This window comes from Lissotriton vulgaris, chromosome 2_1, assembly GCF_964263255.1.
Source record: "Lissotriton vulgaris chromosome 2_1, aLisVul1.2, whole genome shotgun sequence".
In the NCBI taxonomy this organism is placed as follows: Eukaryota; Metazoa; Chordata; class Amphibia; order Caudata; family Salamandridae; genus Lissotriton; species Lissotriton vulgaris.
The window spans coordinates 647,247,513-647,264,655 of NC_141687.1; the positions used below are offsets into that span (position 1 = coordinate 647,247,513).

At 42.5% G+C, this 17,143-nt stretch overlaps 1 protein-coding gene across 1 annotated transcript in view; it reads right to left on the reverse strand.

Annotated features, from left to right (window-relative positions):
* Positions 1-17,143, reverse strand: part of VPS13C (vacuolar protein sorting 13 homolog C) — a 2,437,235-nt gene that overhangs the window by 1,159,187 nt on the left and 1,260,905 nt on the right. Inside the window, exons 50-52 of the mRNA XM_086955811.1 lie at positions 15,468-15,637; positions 5,939-6,177; positions 58-287 (exon numbers count right to left, since the gene is read on the reverse strand). Of these exons, the coding sequence (XP_086811937.1) occupies positions 58-287; positions 5,939-6,177; positions 15,468-15,637 (639 nt within the window). The remainder of the gene's footprint in view (positions 1-57; positions 288-5,938; positions 6,178-15,467; positions 15,638-17,143) is intronic.

Sequence of the window (17,143 nt, forward strand, 5' to 3'; positions counted from 1 at the left end):
GTGACTAGCTAGCTATCACCAAAAAACACTAATGAAAATTAAACAATGAATTCTTACTGTTGTAATATTTTTTCCACGAATATTATGCAGGAAAGGACATGCTAGCACTTTCAAATCTTTCATTATGACCGTCATTTTCTGTGAGTTGCTGTCTGATGTTAAACAAAAAGTGCATTGGAATGAGGCTGATAAAGCAGGCGCATCTGCTTTTGTCAAATTGGCTACAAAAACAATTTCTGGATCCATGACAAATGCTTTTACTGTTAGGCTGGGTCTTCTTGATTCCTCTGCAAAAGAAAAGAGCAAACATGTTAAAGCAAAGGAGCATTCAAAGTATCCTACGGTGAACATTAGATTAAGATTAAACAAAGCTCAATTCATTTTATGCTCTTTTGCGGCTTTTATTTAAATTTTAGGCATTATTACTTAAAACCACTGTTTTTAAAAGGAAAATGTGAGAACGCATAAAGCTGCTATGACACTTTTGGCTGATTTAAATGAGGTTGGGGGTCTGTTTTAACATTGCCATGTTTATTTTAAAGGCAATAAACATACGGAAAGGCAGTGTTTTGTTTTGCAATTGACAAGAAATTGGTATTATGTAATTTAACAGCGAACTTCTCTAGGAATGATCCATTTTTGTAAATTGAAATGTATTTTATTGAATTGCTTTTATGGTTGTTTTTACACACCGAAAAAAGCTGAATTGAATTAAATTAAGCCAGATTTAGAAGAGGATACTTTTTGTTTTTAATCAAATTAAAAAAGAAAAGCTAGCAAATTTGGAGTGCTATTCACATCAACAAATTAAACAATAACGGTTTAACAAAAATAATAAAAAGCACCTCTATCTACTATTGAAAATCACAGCAAAGCCTTCTTGCATTCCATGTAGGCCCACACATCGTATTTCTGCCCACCAGATGGTATGTTGAATACACATTTTGCTATTATTAATTATGCACGGAAGCTTGTACTGGGATTTATGACCAGAGCAAACGGTGGGTCAGCAGCGCTGTTCGTACGCAGTTCACTTATCCAAGGTCTGGAAAATTACTAAAATCATAGCATATCTTCGGTGCAATGATCAAGCTGGCAATATTTGCAATGGAATAGGATGCTCATGCCCAGAAGCCCTGGTCTAGTCTGTTGCCACTAGGATGACTTGACTCCAGGCATTCCCGATCTTCTTCAGAACTCAGGGCAGGAGAAGTAGTGGCAGGGAGTCATAAAGTAGTCCTGAGCTCTAATCAAGTCAGAAGACATCTCTAATAAGATACTTAGTATGCAGGAAGAACAGTCCAATCCTTTCCCTGCCCAAGAAATAAGTAGCCACTGCAGGTCAATCCAACACAGCAAAAACAGCAAAGGGGCAGTACTCCTCCTGGAAGCTCTTCCAGCTCTTCTTCTAGGCAGGTTCCTTAGTCCAGCAGTAATCTAAAGCTCTGGGGTCAGGGCCTCAGTATTTATACCACATTTGCCTTTGAAGTTGGTACAAGCAAAGCTCCTCTGGCATACATAAACCAGTTCTGCCTAGATCAGGCCAGGTTCACTACAGGAGGTGGCGACAGCGCTGTGGAAGGCAGCCACAGTACATTCAGGTGCAAGTTAACTCGTGGGAGGAGTTAACTTGAACCTGAAGGTACTGTGGCTGCCTTCAGTCTTCTACTCTAAATGCAGCCAGGTCTATTCAGCCTGCCTATGAGTCACTCAGGAAAGGCAGAACACCCCTCAACCCCCCCCTCCCCCCCTGGTGCCTTTCTACTGTGAATGTACATCCCCAGCTACTGTCACTCTGAACCCAGATGGTGAATACACAAAAGCAAGAGACACCTTGATGGTAAGCAAGGAAATGCCCACTTTCTAAAGTTATGTCATAAAGAGACCATCAATCAAATTTTTCTCTAGTGGAGAAACAAGCATATTTTTTTTTTAAGTATCCATTATTCAGCAAGTTTTTACTTAATGAGCTGTTTAATTGTGTACACTGAACTATGTTATGCCACAATCAATTAATCCCAATGCTTTTAAGAAAATTAACAGAGTCCTCTTTCTCAATTCATTTAGTTTTTTTGCACGCTGACACAGCAGTGGCAGGTCTGAGACACCTTTGAAAGGCTACTTGTGTGGGTGGCACACCCAGTGCTGCAAGTAGCATTTGATTTAAAGGCACTTACTAGTAACTCAATTTACATGGAGAGCTAAAGAAAATTTTATTGTTCTCGGCGATTTTAATTTCCATGCAGATATTGTGAATGATCCTAATACCAAGCTTCTCCTCGAGGATCTGGCTCTTTTGGGTCTTCACCTAAGAAACTGTGGCCCTACTCACAGGAAAGGCCATACACTGGACTTGGTTTTTACTAACCACCCTTCCATACATTGTCATCCCCCTACTTCCATCTGCTGGTCTGACCACAGCATGTTGGAATTCTCCTTCCTGAGACTTGACAAACCCTCTGCTCCCCCGACCACTATGAGCATTACTAAAAGAGCATGGCACAAAATTACTCCATCTACTTTTGAACAAACCTGGAAAGAACCTACCATTTCCGATACTGATGACATTGATTTGGCTTTATCCAAATTAAACAGCTCTCTTTTAGAGACCATAAACTCTCTAGCCCCGCAAAAAAGTATCAAAAAACCCCGGGCCACCAAAAAAGAAATATGGTATTCCGACTCATTGAAATCAGAGAAACAAAAATGCAGGAAATTGGAAAAGCAATGGAGAAAGAACCACTCTCCCGAGAGTAAAGCACTCTACCAGCAGGCCATATCCACCTACTATAATAACATCAAAAAAGCAAGAAAAACTAGCCTACGCTCCCAGCTAGATGAAGCCGCTAACTCCACTAGGGAACTATACAAAATACTCAAAACTTTTACTAACCCCCTGGCTTGCGAAAGTCCGGATACCTTCTCTCAAGAACTATGCAACAATATTTCCCAGTTCTTTGAGGACAAAATCGACACCATTTACAATAAAATATTGGCCAAGCACCCGAATAACCCGGAAGACACTACTACCTCATGTCAGGAAACCCTTTCAGAGACCTTTAATATCATTCCAGAAGTCACAGAAAATGAAGTTCAAACACTCCTGGGAAACATGAAATCTGGTTCTCCTTGTGATCTTCTCCCGGCAAGGTTAACCAATAATCTGAGCAGATCATTGTGTCCCATTATTACCAAAATTCTTAACCTTTCTTTTAAAGAAGGCAAGCTTCCACAACAGTGGAAAGAGGCAACTGTGAACCCGATACGGAAAAATACCACCTCTCCCTGGACTGAGCTTTCCAACCTCCGTCCTATCTCTCTCCTGCCCCTCCTGACGAAACTGGCTGAGAAACATGTTAACACTCAGATCTCTAGCTTTATCGAAGCGACAGGGGGCCTGGACCAATCCCAATCTGGGTTCAGGCCCAACTACAGCACCGAATCTGCACTCCTCTCCGTGACCGATAACATCAAGATGTCACAGGATAGAGGAGGCTCGATGATTCTGGTGCTGTTAGACCTGTCAGCTGCCTTCGATACTGTTTCTCATAAGATCTTGCTGAACCGGGTACAAGGAGTGGGCATCAGAGGTCAGGCACTTGCATGGCTGGAGAGTTTCCTTTCCGGGCGCTCACAATCTGTCAGCCTGGGCCCCTACCATTCCATCTCTAGGGCGCTCACCAAGGGGGTGCCACAGGGCTCATGCCTAAGCCCCACATTATTTAATATATATGTGGCCCCCCTTGCTGAGATTGTGAGGAAGTACGGATTCACTCCTGTGTCGTATGCCGACGACACTCAACTCCTCTACCCTTTCCATGCCCCCGACCCTAATGTTAGGGGAAATTTTGCGGAAGGTATGAGGGCCATCTCCAACTGGATGGCTGCCAACTACCTCCAGTGCAACGTCGGGAAGACCGAAGTAATGTGTTTTGGGAAAGCCAGCATGCTTTGGTCTCCTGACTGGTGGCCCCAAGACTTGGGACCTGTACCCTCCCCTAAACCTACCATTAAAAATCTGGGTGTGAAATTAGATCAAAGCCTAACTCTCAAAGAACATGCTAATGTAATTGCTGGTGCTTGTTTTCGCACTATTGGATTACTCAGGCGAGTCTTTCCCCTGCTGCCTGACACCTACAGAAAGACCTTGGTGCAAGCCCTTGTAATAAGTCGCCTTGACTATTGCAACGGGCTTTTGATACAAGCCAATGAGGATGCCATCAATCGTCTGCAGGTGGTCCAGAACACGGCGGCAAGGCTGATTCTGAATGCCCCCCCCAGAACATCTTTTGGACCCCTGTTAAAAAAACTACATTGGCTTCCAATACGCCAACGGGTTAAATTTAAAATCTGCTGCACTGTACATAAGTGCTTATTTGGAAACGGCCCCAAATACCTAGCCAAACTATTCCAACCCTACAAACCAGAACGAGAATTACGGTCAAGTAATCTTCTCTTGCTCAAAACACCTTTCGTTAAAAAAACCAGACAAGGCGGCAGAGCCCTCTCAACAGTGGGGCCGGCCCTGTGGAACAACTTGCCCCTCAACTTAAGACAGGTCCCCAAACACCTCACCTTTAGAAAAATGCTGAAGACGAATCTGTTTGAAGAGATATAACTTTAGGATTGCTGCCCCTCAGTTTCTTGCGACCTGCTGATGTCAAAGCGCGGAGATAACCCTTTCGGGCTGGATTCTTGCGCTATACAAGCATATAAATAAATAAATAAATAAATAAATATGCACTTTAGCAGTGAATGCAGTGGTAATGTGCCCAGAGTCGTGAAACCAAAGAAAAATAGGTCAAAAACAGGAGGTCAAAATGTCTGGGTGTTAATCTGCTGAAAACACCAAGTCTAACAATGAAGTACGGTTGAGTTAGTGAATGTGAGAATGGCTGTATGAGTGACAGTGTACTTCTATCAATGACTATAGTTGAGTGAGTATGTGTTAGTATCTGTATGAGTAAGTGGGTGGCTGTATGGGTGAGCAAGTGGCTGTGGAATTGATTGTATGGGTGAGTGAATAGGTTTGTGAGTAGCTCTATGGGTGATTGACTTAGTGTGTGAGTGGCTGAGTGGATGTAGGATTGAAAATGTCAATAGCTGTATTGGTGAGTGGGTCTAAGAGTGGCTATAGTGGTCAATGAGTAGATGTGTGTGCAGATCTGTGAATCAGTGAATAGGTGTGTAAGTACTGGTATGCGTCAGTAAATGGTTGAGTGGGATTGGGTTAAGAAAGGTTCTATGGGGGTGTGAGTGGGTGCGTCAGTGATTCTGTGGATGTTGTCATCTCTGATGTCATTTGAGATGTCATTAGTGATGTCATTTGAGATGTCATGAGTGATGTCACTGACCATGTCATGAGTGATGTATTATGTGAGGTCAAAAGCAGTGCATTGCAGGGGCGTAAGTTATTGTTAGCTTAGCTAACTATAACTGCTGAATTTCACTAGTTTTGTACAAGTGAAACCTGAGCCTAACTATAACGTCCCTGTAACCTTTGTTTTTTTCAGTGAATTTCTAAGGTTTTTTAACTAGTAGTCCCGTTTGCAGAGTGGTGGAGAAAAGGGGCGGGCCTCCAACCAGCTCTCAGCAATCCCACTGTGTGTGACTTACTGGTGGTAACAGAAGAGGTTCCTGGCCCCCAGGGACCCTCAGCAGCCAAGGCTGTTCCCCAACTGACAGAGCGCCAGAAGGCACGTTTGCAGAGTGGTGCAGCAGAGATTCTCACATCCTCAGTTTTTCAATGCCCTGGAACTATTTGAGACGATAATAGATTTGCAGGGATCAATATCCATTGCAACATATTCTTGATTAATGAGTTGAACTTGCATTGTATGTGAAAAGGTCAAAGCTAGACCAAAATATTTCTTGCGTGCAATACACACAGCATCTCAAACCTCTTTACATTATGCTTTTAAAATGAATATAACTTTACCCAGCTTCGATTTAGGAAGGGCCTCCTTCAATTGGAACTGTGAAGATTTTTCTGTCGAGGGAGTTGAACTCTGAGGGACAGCATTGATGAAGAACTCTGCAACAGTCAGCAAAAACTCCATGCTGGCACAGACGTATAGCTTGTTAAGGATCGCAACAATTAGCTTAGTATTTTTATCTTGTTTGTAGGTCATGTCTATCATAACATCATTATTTGTATCATCTTTCTTGTCAACCATTCTGAAATATAAACAGATATGCATTAGATATCGTTGAAATCATCAAAGGCAGATCAAGAAAATTTCATTATTCTCATTTACATTGTAATTAAATAAAGTAATTTGGCCTTTAAGTAGTAGCTATAAAGTATGTGTTTGTGGACTGTGCTTTCTTAATTGTGAAGATTGATTGGGTGAGTGATTGAAGCTTGTTCTTAAATGTGCTCTATGTCTGTCAGCGAAAGAACTTTCCTATATGAATTCCTGGAGAACAGCATAGGGATAACCTCTACACTGTTAAAAAATAAGAGACCTGACACAGATATTTCATTGTGGTGGTGCGAGAGGTCTTGTTTGATTGTGTGCATTTTTCATTTTATGATTTGCATTTAGCAATATTTAAATTAAAGTACTTTTTTAATAAAAACACTGGATGTTTATTTAGAATTATTCTGTACTTTGCAGACATTAAATAACCACTTTAATTGTTTTTTTTGGTTTTTATTTGTTAATGATGCTAGTGTTACTCCATTCCTGATGCAATAAAATGGTAGTGCCTATGACTTTTCCTTTAAACTCCAGGAATGTCTTGCTTCAATCACGTTGGATGCCAAGAACCCTTTGAAGTTGAATACAAATATATATTTAGGTTTTGTTTTTAGTGGATCATCCTTAGACCTGGACTTCGGTTTTGTAGTCACTTGCTTTTGGCTCACCCTCTGGTCCCTGCCACCAAGAAATACACATTCGTGCTACTATTAAACTGATCATACCTCCCACCCACATGTCAACAGATTTGCTATTACAGCTTACGCCCTTTAGAAGCGATTTAGGAAAAGTCAACCTAGTTGAAGTGGGAAGTTTAGTGATCAAGGCAGCTGTGATTTTTAATCTGGATTGCAAGTATGTAGTCTTGCATGGTTTACCAAAATATATAATCGGTTCCCTTCAGATTACACAAAATGCAGCTGCCACACCTGTTAATTTATTTCAGCATGCTTCTGTTAAATCTCAGTTGGAGTTCCTCCATTGTTTACCAGTGGACTAACAGATATTGTTTAAGGCACTCTACATATTGCACAAGGCACCTCCTAGCATTCATACGGAGTAAAGCAAAATCCTAGGCACACATAATAGTAGTCAAACAATATGTAAGTTATTACAGGAACTACAACATAGTTGCCACAATTTCGAAAGAAATGTCTTCTGATGGGTTGGATATTGTTCAGTCTTTATTTTTCTTTTGCATAGAGCCAACTTCGTTCTGAGGGAGTGTTGTAGTCCACACAGTGCACCTTGCGGGCACTGTGTGCAAGAGGGAACCCAATGATGAAGCATGTCACCCAAGTAGTGAGTGAGGGTTCTTGTCTTTAAAAAACAAATGCCCAATCCTTTATACAACTAATGGAGTTGTTTTATGTACATTGAGATTTACATTCCAGTATTCAAACCATTAGGTTACCTGTTGTCAGTGTCAAGATTTGATTGTAGCAAGGGTATTGGTAGTACTCCACGTTGTAGGTGCCGTGAGGGAGACTCTGTGTATTATGGAGATCTTCAGTAACGTAAAAAGATCTGAGGCGTGTAAGCCAAGACACCTCACAGCCGATCACTGTGTTCCGGGTTGTGGACACACAAACATATTTATATGGAGTATCAGAGCTCTTGGACTCAGTCCTATGTTCCCTCTCACATGTATTCCTCTTCTCTTGCAATCTTGGTCATGCCTATTATTCCTGGTACACCAGAAGTAAAAAGCTATGTCCATGAGGGTGCATAGTGATCCGTGTGTCAGTGAGAGTGCGGTGGCAGAACTTTAAATCCAGACGTACGGGCACTGTCAAAGTTTGCTATACACTTTTATAGAGGTACTAAATAACAGTGCTTACCTTGAGCTGGTGGTTGCAGTGGGGCCCACCTGCATTGGCATATGTTTTAAAACTAAGCATGGGAGAATTTTGCGAATTCGCGATCCGCAAAATTCAAATATTTGTGCGAATTTGCGGACTTTTTATTTTTTTGGCCGAGACTGTGATGCGCCCTCTGGTTCATCACTGCCACTCTCGTTTTTTATGCCCTTATGCCCTCTGTACCACTCGTTTTTGTGCCTTTCTGCCCTCTGCCCCACTCATGTTTGTGCCCTTTTGCCCTCTGCCCCACTCATTTTTGTGGTCTTCTGCCATCTGCCCAACTCGTTTTTGTGGTCTTCTGCCCTCTGCCCCACTTGTTTCTGCCCTCTGTCCCACTCGTTTTTGTGCTCTTCTGCCTTCTGCCCCACTCGTTTTTGTCCCCTTCTGCCCTCTGCCCCACTCGTTTCTGTGCCCCTCTGCCCCACTCGTTTTTTGTCCCCTTCTGCCCTCTGTTCCACTTTGTGCCCTTCTGCCCTCAGCCCCACTTAGAATGGCGTCGGCAAGCTGCCAGCACCATTCTAAAATAGCTACAAAGTCAGCTTCAACAGGAAGCACTAATAGATAAAGTAAAGCAAGTGCTCGAGTTGAAGGTCAAATTAAATTACACAATTATTAATCACCCCAAGTTTGGGGTGATTAATGATTGTGTAACTGAATGTGAGCTTTAACTCGAGCATCTGCTTTACTTTATCTATTAGTGCTTCCTGTTGAAGCTGAGTTTTGTAACTATTTTAGAATGGCTCTGGCAGCTTGCTGGCAGCTTGCCAGCGCCATTCTAAAATAGTTACAAAAGTCAGCTTCAACTTTTGACCCAATCCATTCCGCTCGCGATTTTGCGGGAAATTCGCAAATCTAGCAGATTGCAAATTTGCCGAAAATCCGCGAGCGGAACTGATTTTCCGCCCATGCTTATTTAAAACATCACATCTAAACCCAGAACAAGAAAGATAAAATTAAAAAAAGTTAAATTTTTTTTTATTATAAAAAAAAAACCTTACCGTACCGCTACATCTCTTCTCCGTTTCTCTTCCTCGTCGCTCGGCATCTCCGGAAGGATCAGGGTGCACACCAAGGCTCCCTAAGCCAATCACAATGCTGCATTTGTCTGATCACTGTGATTCGGCGCTCAGCCATGGGAACCTGCTCATGTTCCCTACCAAGGCTGTAATGCAGCCTGGGTGGAGAACAGAGTTGTTTGGTTGGCCACAGACCGCCGGCCAAACTTTCATGTGCTTTTGCAAAGTGTGCTCGCCACTCCCCCTGCTCCTGTGTCAGAGCAGCCACGCTTTGCCGAGCTGCTGCAGCAGGACACAACAAAATGATAATAACCTTGAGTTATCATTTCATTTTTCCTTTATTTCGCTGCTGCACAGCAGTGGGACGACGCTCCTCTGCCTTAGTGGAGGAGCCTCCACTATGATCATACATAGCTTTCTCAGATGCAGCAACACATACAACTGAGAAAAGGCACTCACCAATTGTTAAGGAAACTATCATTATTTCGAGAAAATAGACCTCCAATGAGAGAATGACAGAGTCAACAGAACTAAAACAATGAATGCTGAAGCAAACAACAAGAAAGGTAAAAGAGAACACCCATACACTGAGAACCTTGAAGGTATATAAGGCATCCTCTGAAAGAATGTAACGGAGACGCTCACTGAAGAGAAGGAAGGAACAGAAAAGTGCAACCAAGAAGGCTTAACCAGATCACCAAGAAGGGATGTACACCGTATAGAAGGCCAGACGAGCATATGTGCACAATATACAGATCTATACATATAGAAGTAAAAGGGATAAATAAGAGATCCATGCAAAAGATAAGCATATACATGCAGAGACATACACATACCTGAGAAATGTATAAAAAGATAAATATTCACAGAAAAAACTGAGAAATTCCCATAGACACACAAATCATACAGGGCAACTGAAAGTATATCCACTCCACCTAAGGTAACCCATGTCCTCCGCCAGTGAGTGAAAGGACAAGAAGTGGAGGAACGAGGGCACTTCAAGAACAGAGGTAACCAAGGGAGGAAGAGAGATAATATGTCTCACCATCATAAAGAAGAGTTACAACAGTAACTGAGGTGGAGACAGAAAGACAAGGCTGGAAAACAGCAACACAATGGTGCCTAAAAGTAGGAAGTGGAAGGCAGTGTCCACTACATACTAACAACAGCAACTGTCCAAGAACCAACTCCAAGGACTGAGGGAGGATACTAGCTGGTGGCAGCAAGAGAAGCAAAGAATACAACATGTGGAAAGTCCACCATGAAGGAAAACTTGAAGAAGAAGAAGAGAAGAAGACGGCAAGGGTGAATCTTAAGGCTGGCAGAAACGAAACCAACAGATAGTGGAGTATGACAATCACCCATTGTCCATTACAGAACCTGGAGAAACAGGTAAGAAACCTGACCAACGCTTCATGGGAACAAGAAAAAAGATAGGATAGACCCCCAAAAGACAAGTAATGACATACCCCCAGCAAGAAAGGGGGGAGGGCGGTGAAACCTAACCTCTCATTGAAAGGGGGTGGGGGCACCATTCAGGCAGGAGTAGAGGGAGGAATGGAAAAACCTGCCACTTGTGAAAGAAGGATACCAGTTCAGAATCCAAACAAACAAGGGGACCAGCGTCCCAGGTGAAGGGGACCGAAAAGAACAGCAGACAACAGTCACCACACGATTACGACAGCAGATAAGTAGAAAACAGACACTAGAATACCAGACAGCTGGAGAACAAAAAGGCTGGAGTTATGGAACCCAGGCCTGAACCAATAAGAACCCAAGGTGGGTGCTTGTCCGCGGCACAAGCATAGCCCATATGGACACAGGGGCAGAGAAAAGGGGAAAGTGACGTTTCTATAAGGGATACAAGATGAATAAGTAGCTCACTAAAATGCCTCTGAGGTATACAAATAAGGTACCCGAAAATGGGGAACAAGGCCTGAAGGAAGCTGGCTTTTTATATAATATAACCAAGAAAGGTATAGCGTGCACAGAGTCTGGTGGATTCCTAGAGGCTAAAGTAGATAATACTAATGCTCTCTTATGTGGTAGTGTGGGCGAGCAGGTAACTTATCAGAGGGCTGTGTTAAGCAGTTTTGTACACACTCAGGCAAGAAATGATTGCCCACACTTAATGACTGAAATCAAGACCAATTGTTTGTAAAAAAATTACTTTTTGTATGTTTATTACTTAGAAGCAAAGATACTTTGTTGCAGTAAAATATGTTTTGCAATGTCAGTTTTTTCAGTATAAAAAGTGGGCACTACATTTTTCAAATAGATCCACGCTAACTTATGGAAGAAAAATAATCCTGCAATTTCACAGGTAAGTACACAACTTACAATTCCAGACTTTGGGGGTTTAGGATCAACAGTGGGCAAGGGTCAGGTGAGTGTAGAGACTGCACCACCAGCGGTACTGGGGCAGCCGGGTGCAGGGGTTTCTTTGGACATCAGAAAAGTCTTACCAGAGCCGGATGCGTTAGGGGACACTGTGTTGAGGCTGCAGGCATTGTTGTGGAATCCAAAAGTGGTCACACTGGGGTGGACTAAAACTCAGGACCACTGGGGAATCTTCTTGGTACCAGTGGGCCACTTCGACTTGGGTCAGGGGCGTTGGGTGCAGAGTTAGGTCCGGAGGTCTGATTGTGTGGTTCAGCATGGCATTGGAGTTCTTGTTGGTTTCTTTGTGGAAAGGGCCACTGTGCTCTGAAGTTCTTGGACTTTGGGGAAGGCATTCATGTCTTTATTTTATGATTTGTTATGTATTTCATTCAAAACCAGGTTGTGACTTAAGAGCACTGTCCGAACCACGGATACATCTTTACAATGCATTCCTTTACCACGCAGGTTGTTCCAACAACTTGTCTTTTAAAGACAGCATTGTTGGATTGATGTTGGATTTCAAGACCAACACTTTTCCTACTTTTACACAGACTAGAGTTGGAATAGCAAATTATATTACTCAAACTCCAGCACTTTCCCTAAGGCAAGTCCATGTAAAGACTTGCGTGGAAACGGAATGTGTTTTAGAGACGCATTTGTTGTTTGGAACATGTTATTAAGGCAGGCATGATTGACGCCTTGTTGGTTCCGACATACAACACATGAAAGTGCTATTCTTGTTGTCATTGTTTTTGAGATTTGTCTCATTCTAACTTGCTGATATTCTTCCTATTTAGGTTGAGCCTACAAAGTTTATTTTGGTTCATTTAGTCTGAATTCATTGAGAAGCACACGTTACTTACCTTCGGTAAGGATATATCTGTAAGAAACATTAGTAGCGATAGATTCCCTACCTTAGAATAACCCCAAGGCGTCAGACTGGATCCGGAGAGTTTTTCTTCGGCAGTACCCCTGCACGTCTTTTCTGGTGTCATCGTGCGGATCCTCGTGCGTCGATGACGCCGGGATGACATCGCTGGAGCTACTTAGATGCGCCCACGCACCCTGCATCAGTTCTGAACACAACTTTCCACACCAGGAACGCAGAGCCATGCAAGAAACTGACCATTGGTGCCATGAAAATAGGGCCCTGAAAGGGATGACCGTAACCCTAGAAATCAGTTCGCAGAATGGAGAGGATGGGTGGGGCGGTAAAGAATCTATCACTACTAATGTTTTTTACAGATATATTGTTACTGAAGGTAAGTAACTTTTGCATCTGAAAGAAACATGTAGTGAAAGATTCCTTACCTAAGAATAGATACCCCAGCAATACCAACCTAGGTGGTGGGTCTGTGAAACAAGATCACACTAGAAAGTCACAGAGAACAGAACGTCCAAAAAAGCCGTCCCTCTGGACTTAGCTGTCCAGGAAGTAATGCTTGGTAAACGTGTGCAGCAATGCCCACGTAGCTGCCTGATAGATGTCTGATGGCTTTGAAGATAGAAATAGTCTTGGACTTCTTGACTGAAGCTTGTACTTCCCTCAGAGTCTACAGATGGATCTGCTACAGTAATCAAGTGATGAAAGGCTTGTGCTTCATACCCAGGCACCAAATATAGGGAGCATGATTGCCAACATGTATTAGAAGGTTAAAGTCAGAAAAATGCATGAGGTATGTTGACAAACATTTATAAGGAAAAAAGATGAAAATCCCTGTGAGTCTAGCGACGGCACTGGTTCCTATGTCCATGGAGGCACGGAAAAACTAAATTAAATCACAAGCATGCGTGGTGTCATATTTGCAGTCAATGCATCACTACGAGTGGAGCCACAGGATGATGCAGATGACTCTGAATAGTGCCCCCTTGTTGGTAAATGGAGATGGCTAAAAATATATTCAGATCTAGTAAGGCACCTAGAAAGCAGGGGCAACCGCTCCATTTTTGCAAAGGAGCGCCGCCCCCTGCCACCAGCAGAAAATAAAATGATAATAAAACGTGTTTCAACCCCTTTTTATTATCATTTTATTTTAATCCCCTGGACTGGAGAGAGCAGGCACAGGCTACCAGTCTGCCTGGGAGCGCAAGTTGCAGGTGTTCCGGCCAATCCTGAAGCTGCTCTCATGTGAGAGCAGCTTCCGGATTGGCCGGAGGGCAGGCTGGAAGCCTGTGCCCAAAATCGGAAGAAGAGCAAAGCAATTTGCAGGAGACAGCCGTGGCCACAAGGTAAGTTTATTTTCGTTCCCCCCCCAAACTCCTCAAACCCTCCCCACCTCTTTCCTCTGGCCCACCCTCCCCCATTTTGACAGGGGACGGGCTGCTACTGCTAGAAAGGAGTTCAATTAAGGTTCTGTGGGAGCTAATTTCACCTACAAAGGATACATTTTCGTGATGAACCTCTGAATGAACACTTTCTTTGGCTCATTTCATTACCTCCACAACAAATATCAAATGTAATTGTAGATAGACAGATCATTCGAGAAAAATGTTTAACATGAGAAAATAAACCATTTCTTGATGGAGGTGGCTTAACAAAATCCTGAAAACTCAGTATCTCCTGCATATAGGCAATTCTAGCAGCTCTAGCAGTTATAATTACATTTTAAACTGTGAACTTCATCCTCAGAAACCCTCAACCCTATGCTGTTTTTCATGGGAAGTCATTCTGGATAGGTAAGACTTCTTTAGCTCTAGATCTTATATGTGCTTAGCCAACAGACTCAACATTGACAAGAAACATCTGCTTTATTTTGGTGCAGACATAGGTGTTTGTGTAGAGACAGAACCTGAATTAGAGATTTAGCCTGAATTAGAGAGTCAGCATGGCTCCTCTTACACCTCAAATGTGGAAAATATGCATGGTAGCCCACCTATGACTTTCCTAATCCAAAGTGTCAGCACTCTGACTAACTCTTTCCAGGACTAGACATATTGCAAGAAGTATGCATGCTGTTATCACCATGTTAACCCTGGGCGTAGTTCGCGTAGTAGCGCTACGCAAAGTGCACTTCGCACTGCGCGAACTGTGTAGTGCGATAGGAAATGCTGTTCGCAATGATTTCACAGTGCTGGATGGTTGTCCGCACTGTGCAATCATTGCAAACGGCATCTTGCACAGTGCAAGCAGTCATTTTCTGCCGCTCGAGTAGATTTGTACCCGAGCAGCAGGTTTCTCAACGCGGACTGGTAGTTTCTCATCGTGAGCAGTCGCAAGCATACGTGACCACTCGCAATGAGAATCCTGACCTCCCCGCATTGAGAATCTCGCCAGGAAGGTTTATTTTCCACACTTGCGATCAGCAACTTGATGTTTCTGATCGCGAACGAGGAAAAAGTCTTGCCCGGATGTCATTTTGCTTGCTCGCGCTCCCCAACTTGACCCACTCAGTACCTTGGGTGGGACCCGATGATGAAGCATGCCACCAACTAGGTTGGTGACTGAGGGTCTTCCTAAAACACAAATGTCTTTTTCCTTAAACATACACCAGCAGCTCCTACCTGGCAGCTAGTTCCTATTGATGTATACAAGTAATTCTAGGGGAAGTGAACTAGTCCATTTCCTCTCTCTTTACTTTGATTTTAACCAAAAGGTTTATTTTGCCAGGTCGAATTGGTAGTTCAAAACTGCACACAGCCTGCAGTGGCAGACTTTAAACATATTTTATAGAGCGACTTAAGTGGGTGGCAAAATAAATGCTGCAGGCCCAATAGTTGCATCTAATTTACAGGCCCTGGGTACATGTAGTACCACTTTACTAGGGAATTATAAGTAAATCAAATGTGCCATTTGGGTGTAGTCCAATTTTACCATGTTTTAAGAAGTGAGCACAAACACTTTAGCGCTAGTTAGCAGTGGTAAAATGAAAGAAGTCCTAAAACCAACAGAAATGAATTTCAGCAAACAGGAAGGGAAAAGACAAACAAGTTCGGGGGAAGACCACATCAAAGGCTGTCGGGTCTGACACTGATCCATAACAATGAGATGACCTTCACAAACTAACCTTGAAGTTGCTTTGATAATTCCTTCTCTGAGATCGTCAAGCGTGCAGGTTTGAAGTTTAGTGTTCAGGTTCATTGAACCATCCATGTACATGCTACCTGAAGAAGTCATCAGGTGTAGTCTAAGCTCACCAATGCGCAAACTGTCATTTCTCTTCGAAGATGGAGCCACCTGCAGCACAAACGATTGCAGTTAACGCTGGATGTTCAAATACTATTTAACAATTAAGTGTCAATGTAAAAACATGCATGCTGTCTGAAAGGTTGTTCTTTAAGCCAATGTAATTAATTGTACCATAATTATTAGCATCACAAGTTTTGCTAGCACTGGTATAAACTACTGATCACATTTAATACATTACATCTTTTACACAAGTGCATGACGTCACTTAGACTTATATTAGATAAACTATATACCCACCACAAATAAGAATCACACTGTTACAGTTGACTACTGCAGTCTAAATATTCTCAATTGCTGATTACAGACTGCCCTGTTGTAAGATGCTAATAAATACAAACTGTTCCTGCACCCAGAAGGTGAATTTCAAAATTCCATTATCCTGTCTCTTTTTTTTAACCATTGTTATTGCACATTTTCAATAAATACATGCAACACATCCCTGCCCCCCCTCCCATCCCCACATGCTCGAGTGTATCAAAGAACCACCTCTCAGCTTTTAATACATAGCAAATAAATAACAAAAAGGTAACCATTTGATTTATATAATAAAATATCTTAAGTCTCAGTTTATCAACGGATCCATTGGACCCTGTTTTCATGCAATTAAAAGTGCATAGTGCTAAAGTAAAAACATGTATGTGCCGCCTCCAGGGCGCCTAAGGTACCAAAGGTAAAGGATCACCTCAGCCACTTCATTAGAGGCGCCCAGATGCCTTTTCTAGCATACAGAGCTTTTTCTAGATTATACAATGATAATAACCTGGCCATCTATTGTTGAAATGATGGAGGGTTAGAGTCCAACCATGCGGAGGCGATAGTTATTCAAAAATCGCCATTGAGACACTGAGAAAGTAATCTGCGCCTTCTACCATTTCTTCTTTTTGAATTCCTAATAGTTTAGTTCAAAACCCTTTTTTTCGGCCACCTGGGCCATAAAAGTACAATTTATCACACTGATGAATGTTAAAAATCGTATCCAATAGTACCTAAAAACATATAAAATAATTAAATACATACAATTATACACATGCACTAATAAAAATGAAACATATAATTGAAAATTAAATGGTAAAAGAATTGCCCCAATACAGTCCAGATGGGACACGCCCAAATATAAGTCATCAAGGGAGAGAGCGACTTAGGACTTTTTTGCATAGCACCCACATTGCACCCACATTGTTGTTGTAATTGAAATAACCATTGGCATGGAAGAGTCTGATCTAAGCCTGCGGAAGGCGTCCTGGTAGTTCCATGCCTAATGACCTACAAATCGGTGCCAGTGCCAGCAATTGTGCTGGGAGATAAGTAGCCTGGGCAAGTAAACATAACATGCGCTATACTTTCCTTCTGGTGGTCACATGTAGGACAAGTGCCACCTCCTTCTCCCTTCCAGCCTGATGAAAACGACCTGAGGGATAGTTTGCCTATACGAAAGTGAAAATAAAGATTTCGGTGCAGTGGAACCGTCACTACACCCAAGCATGACTTAATGTC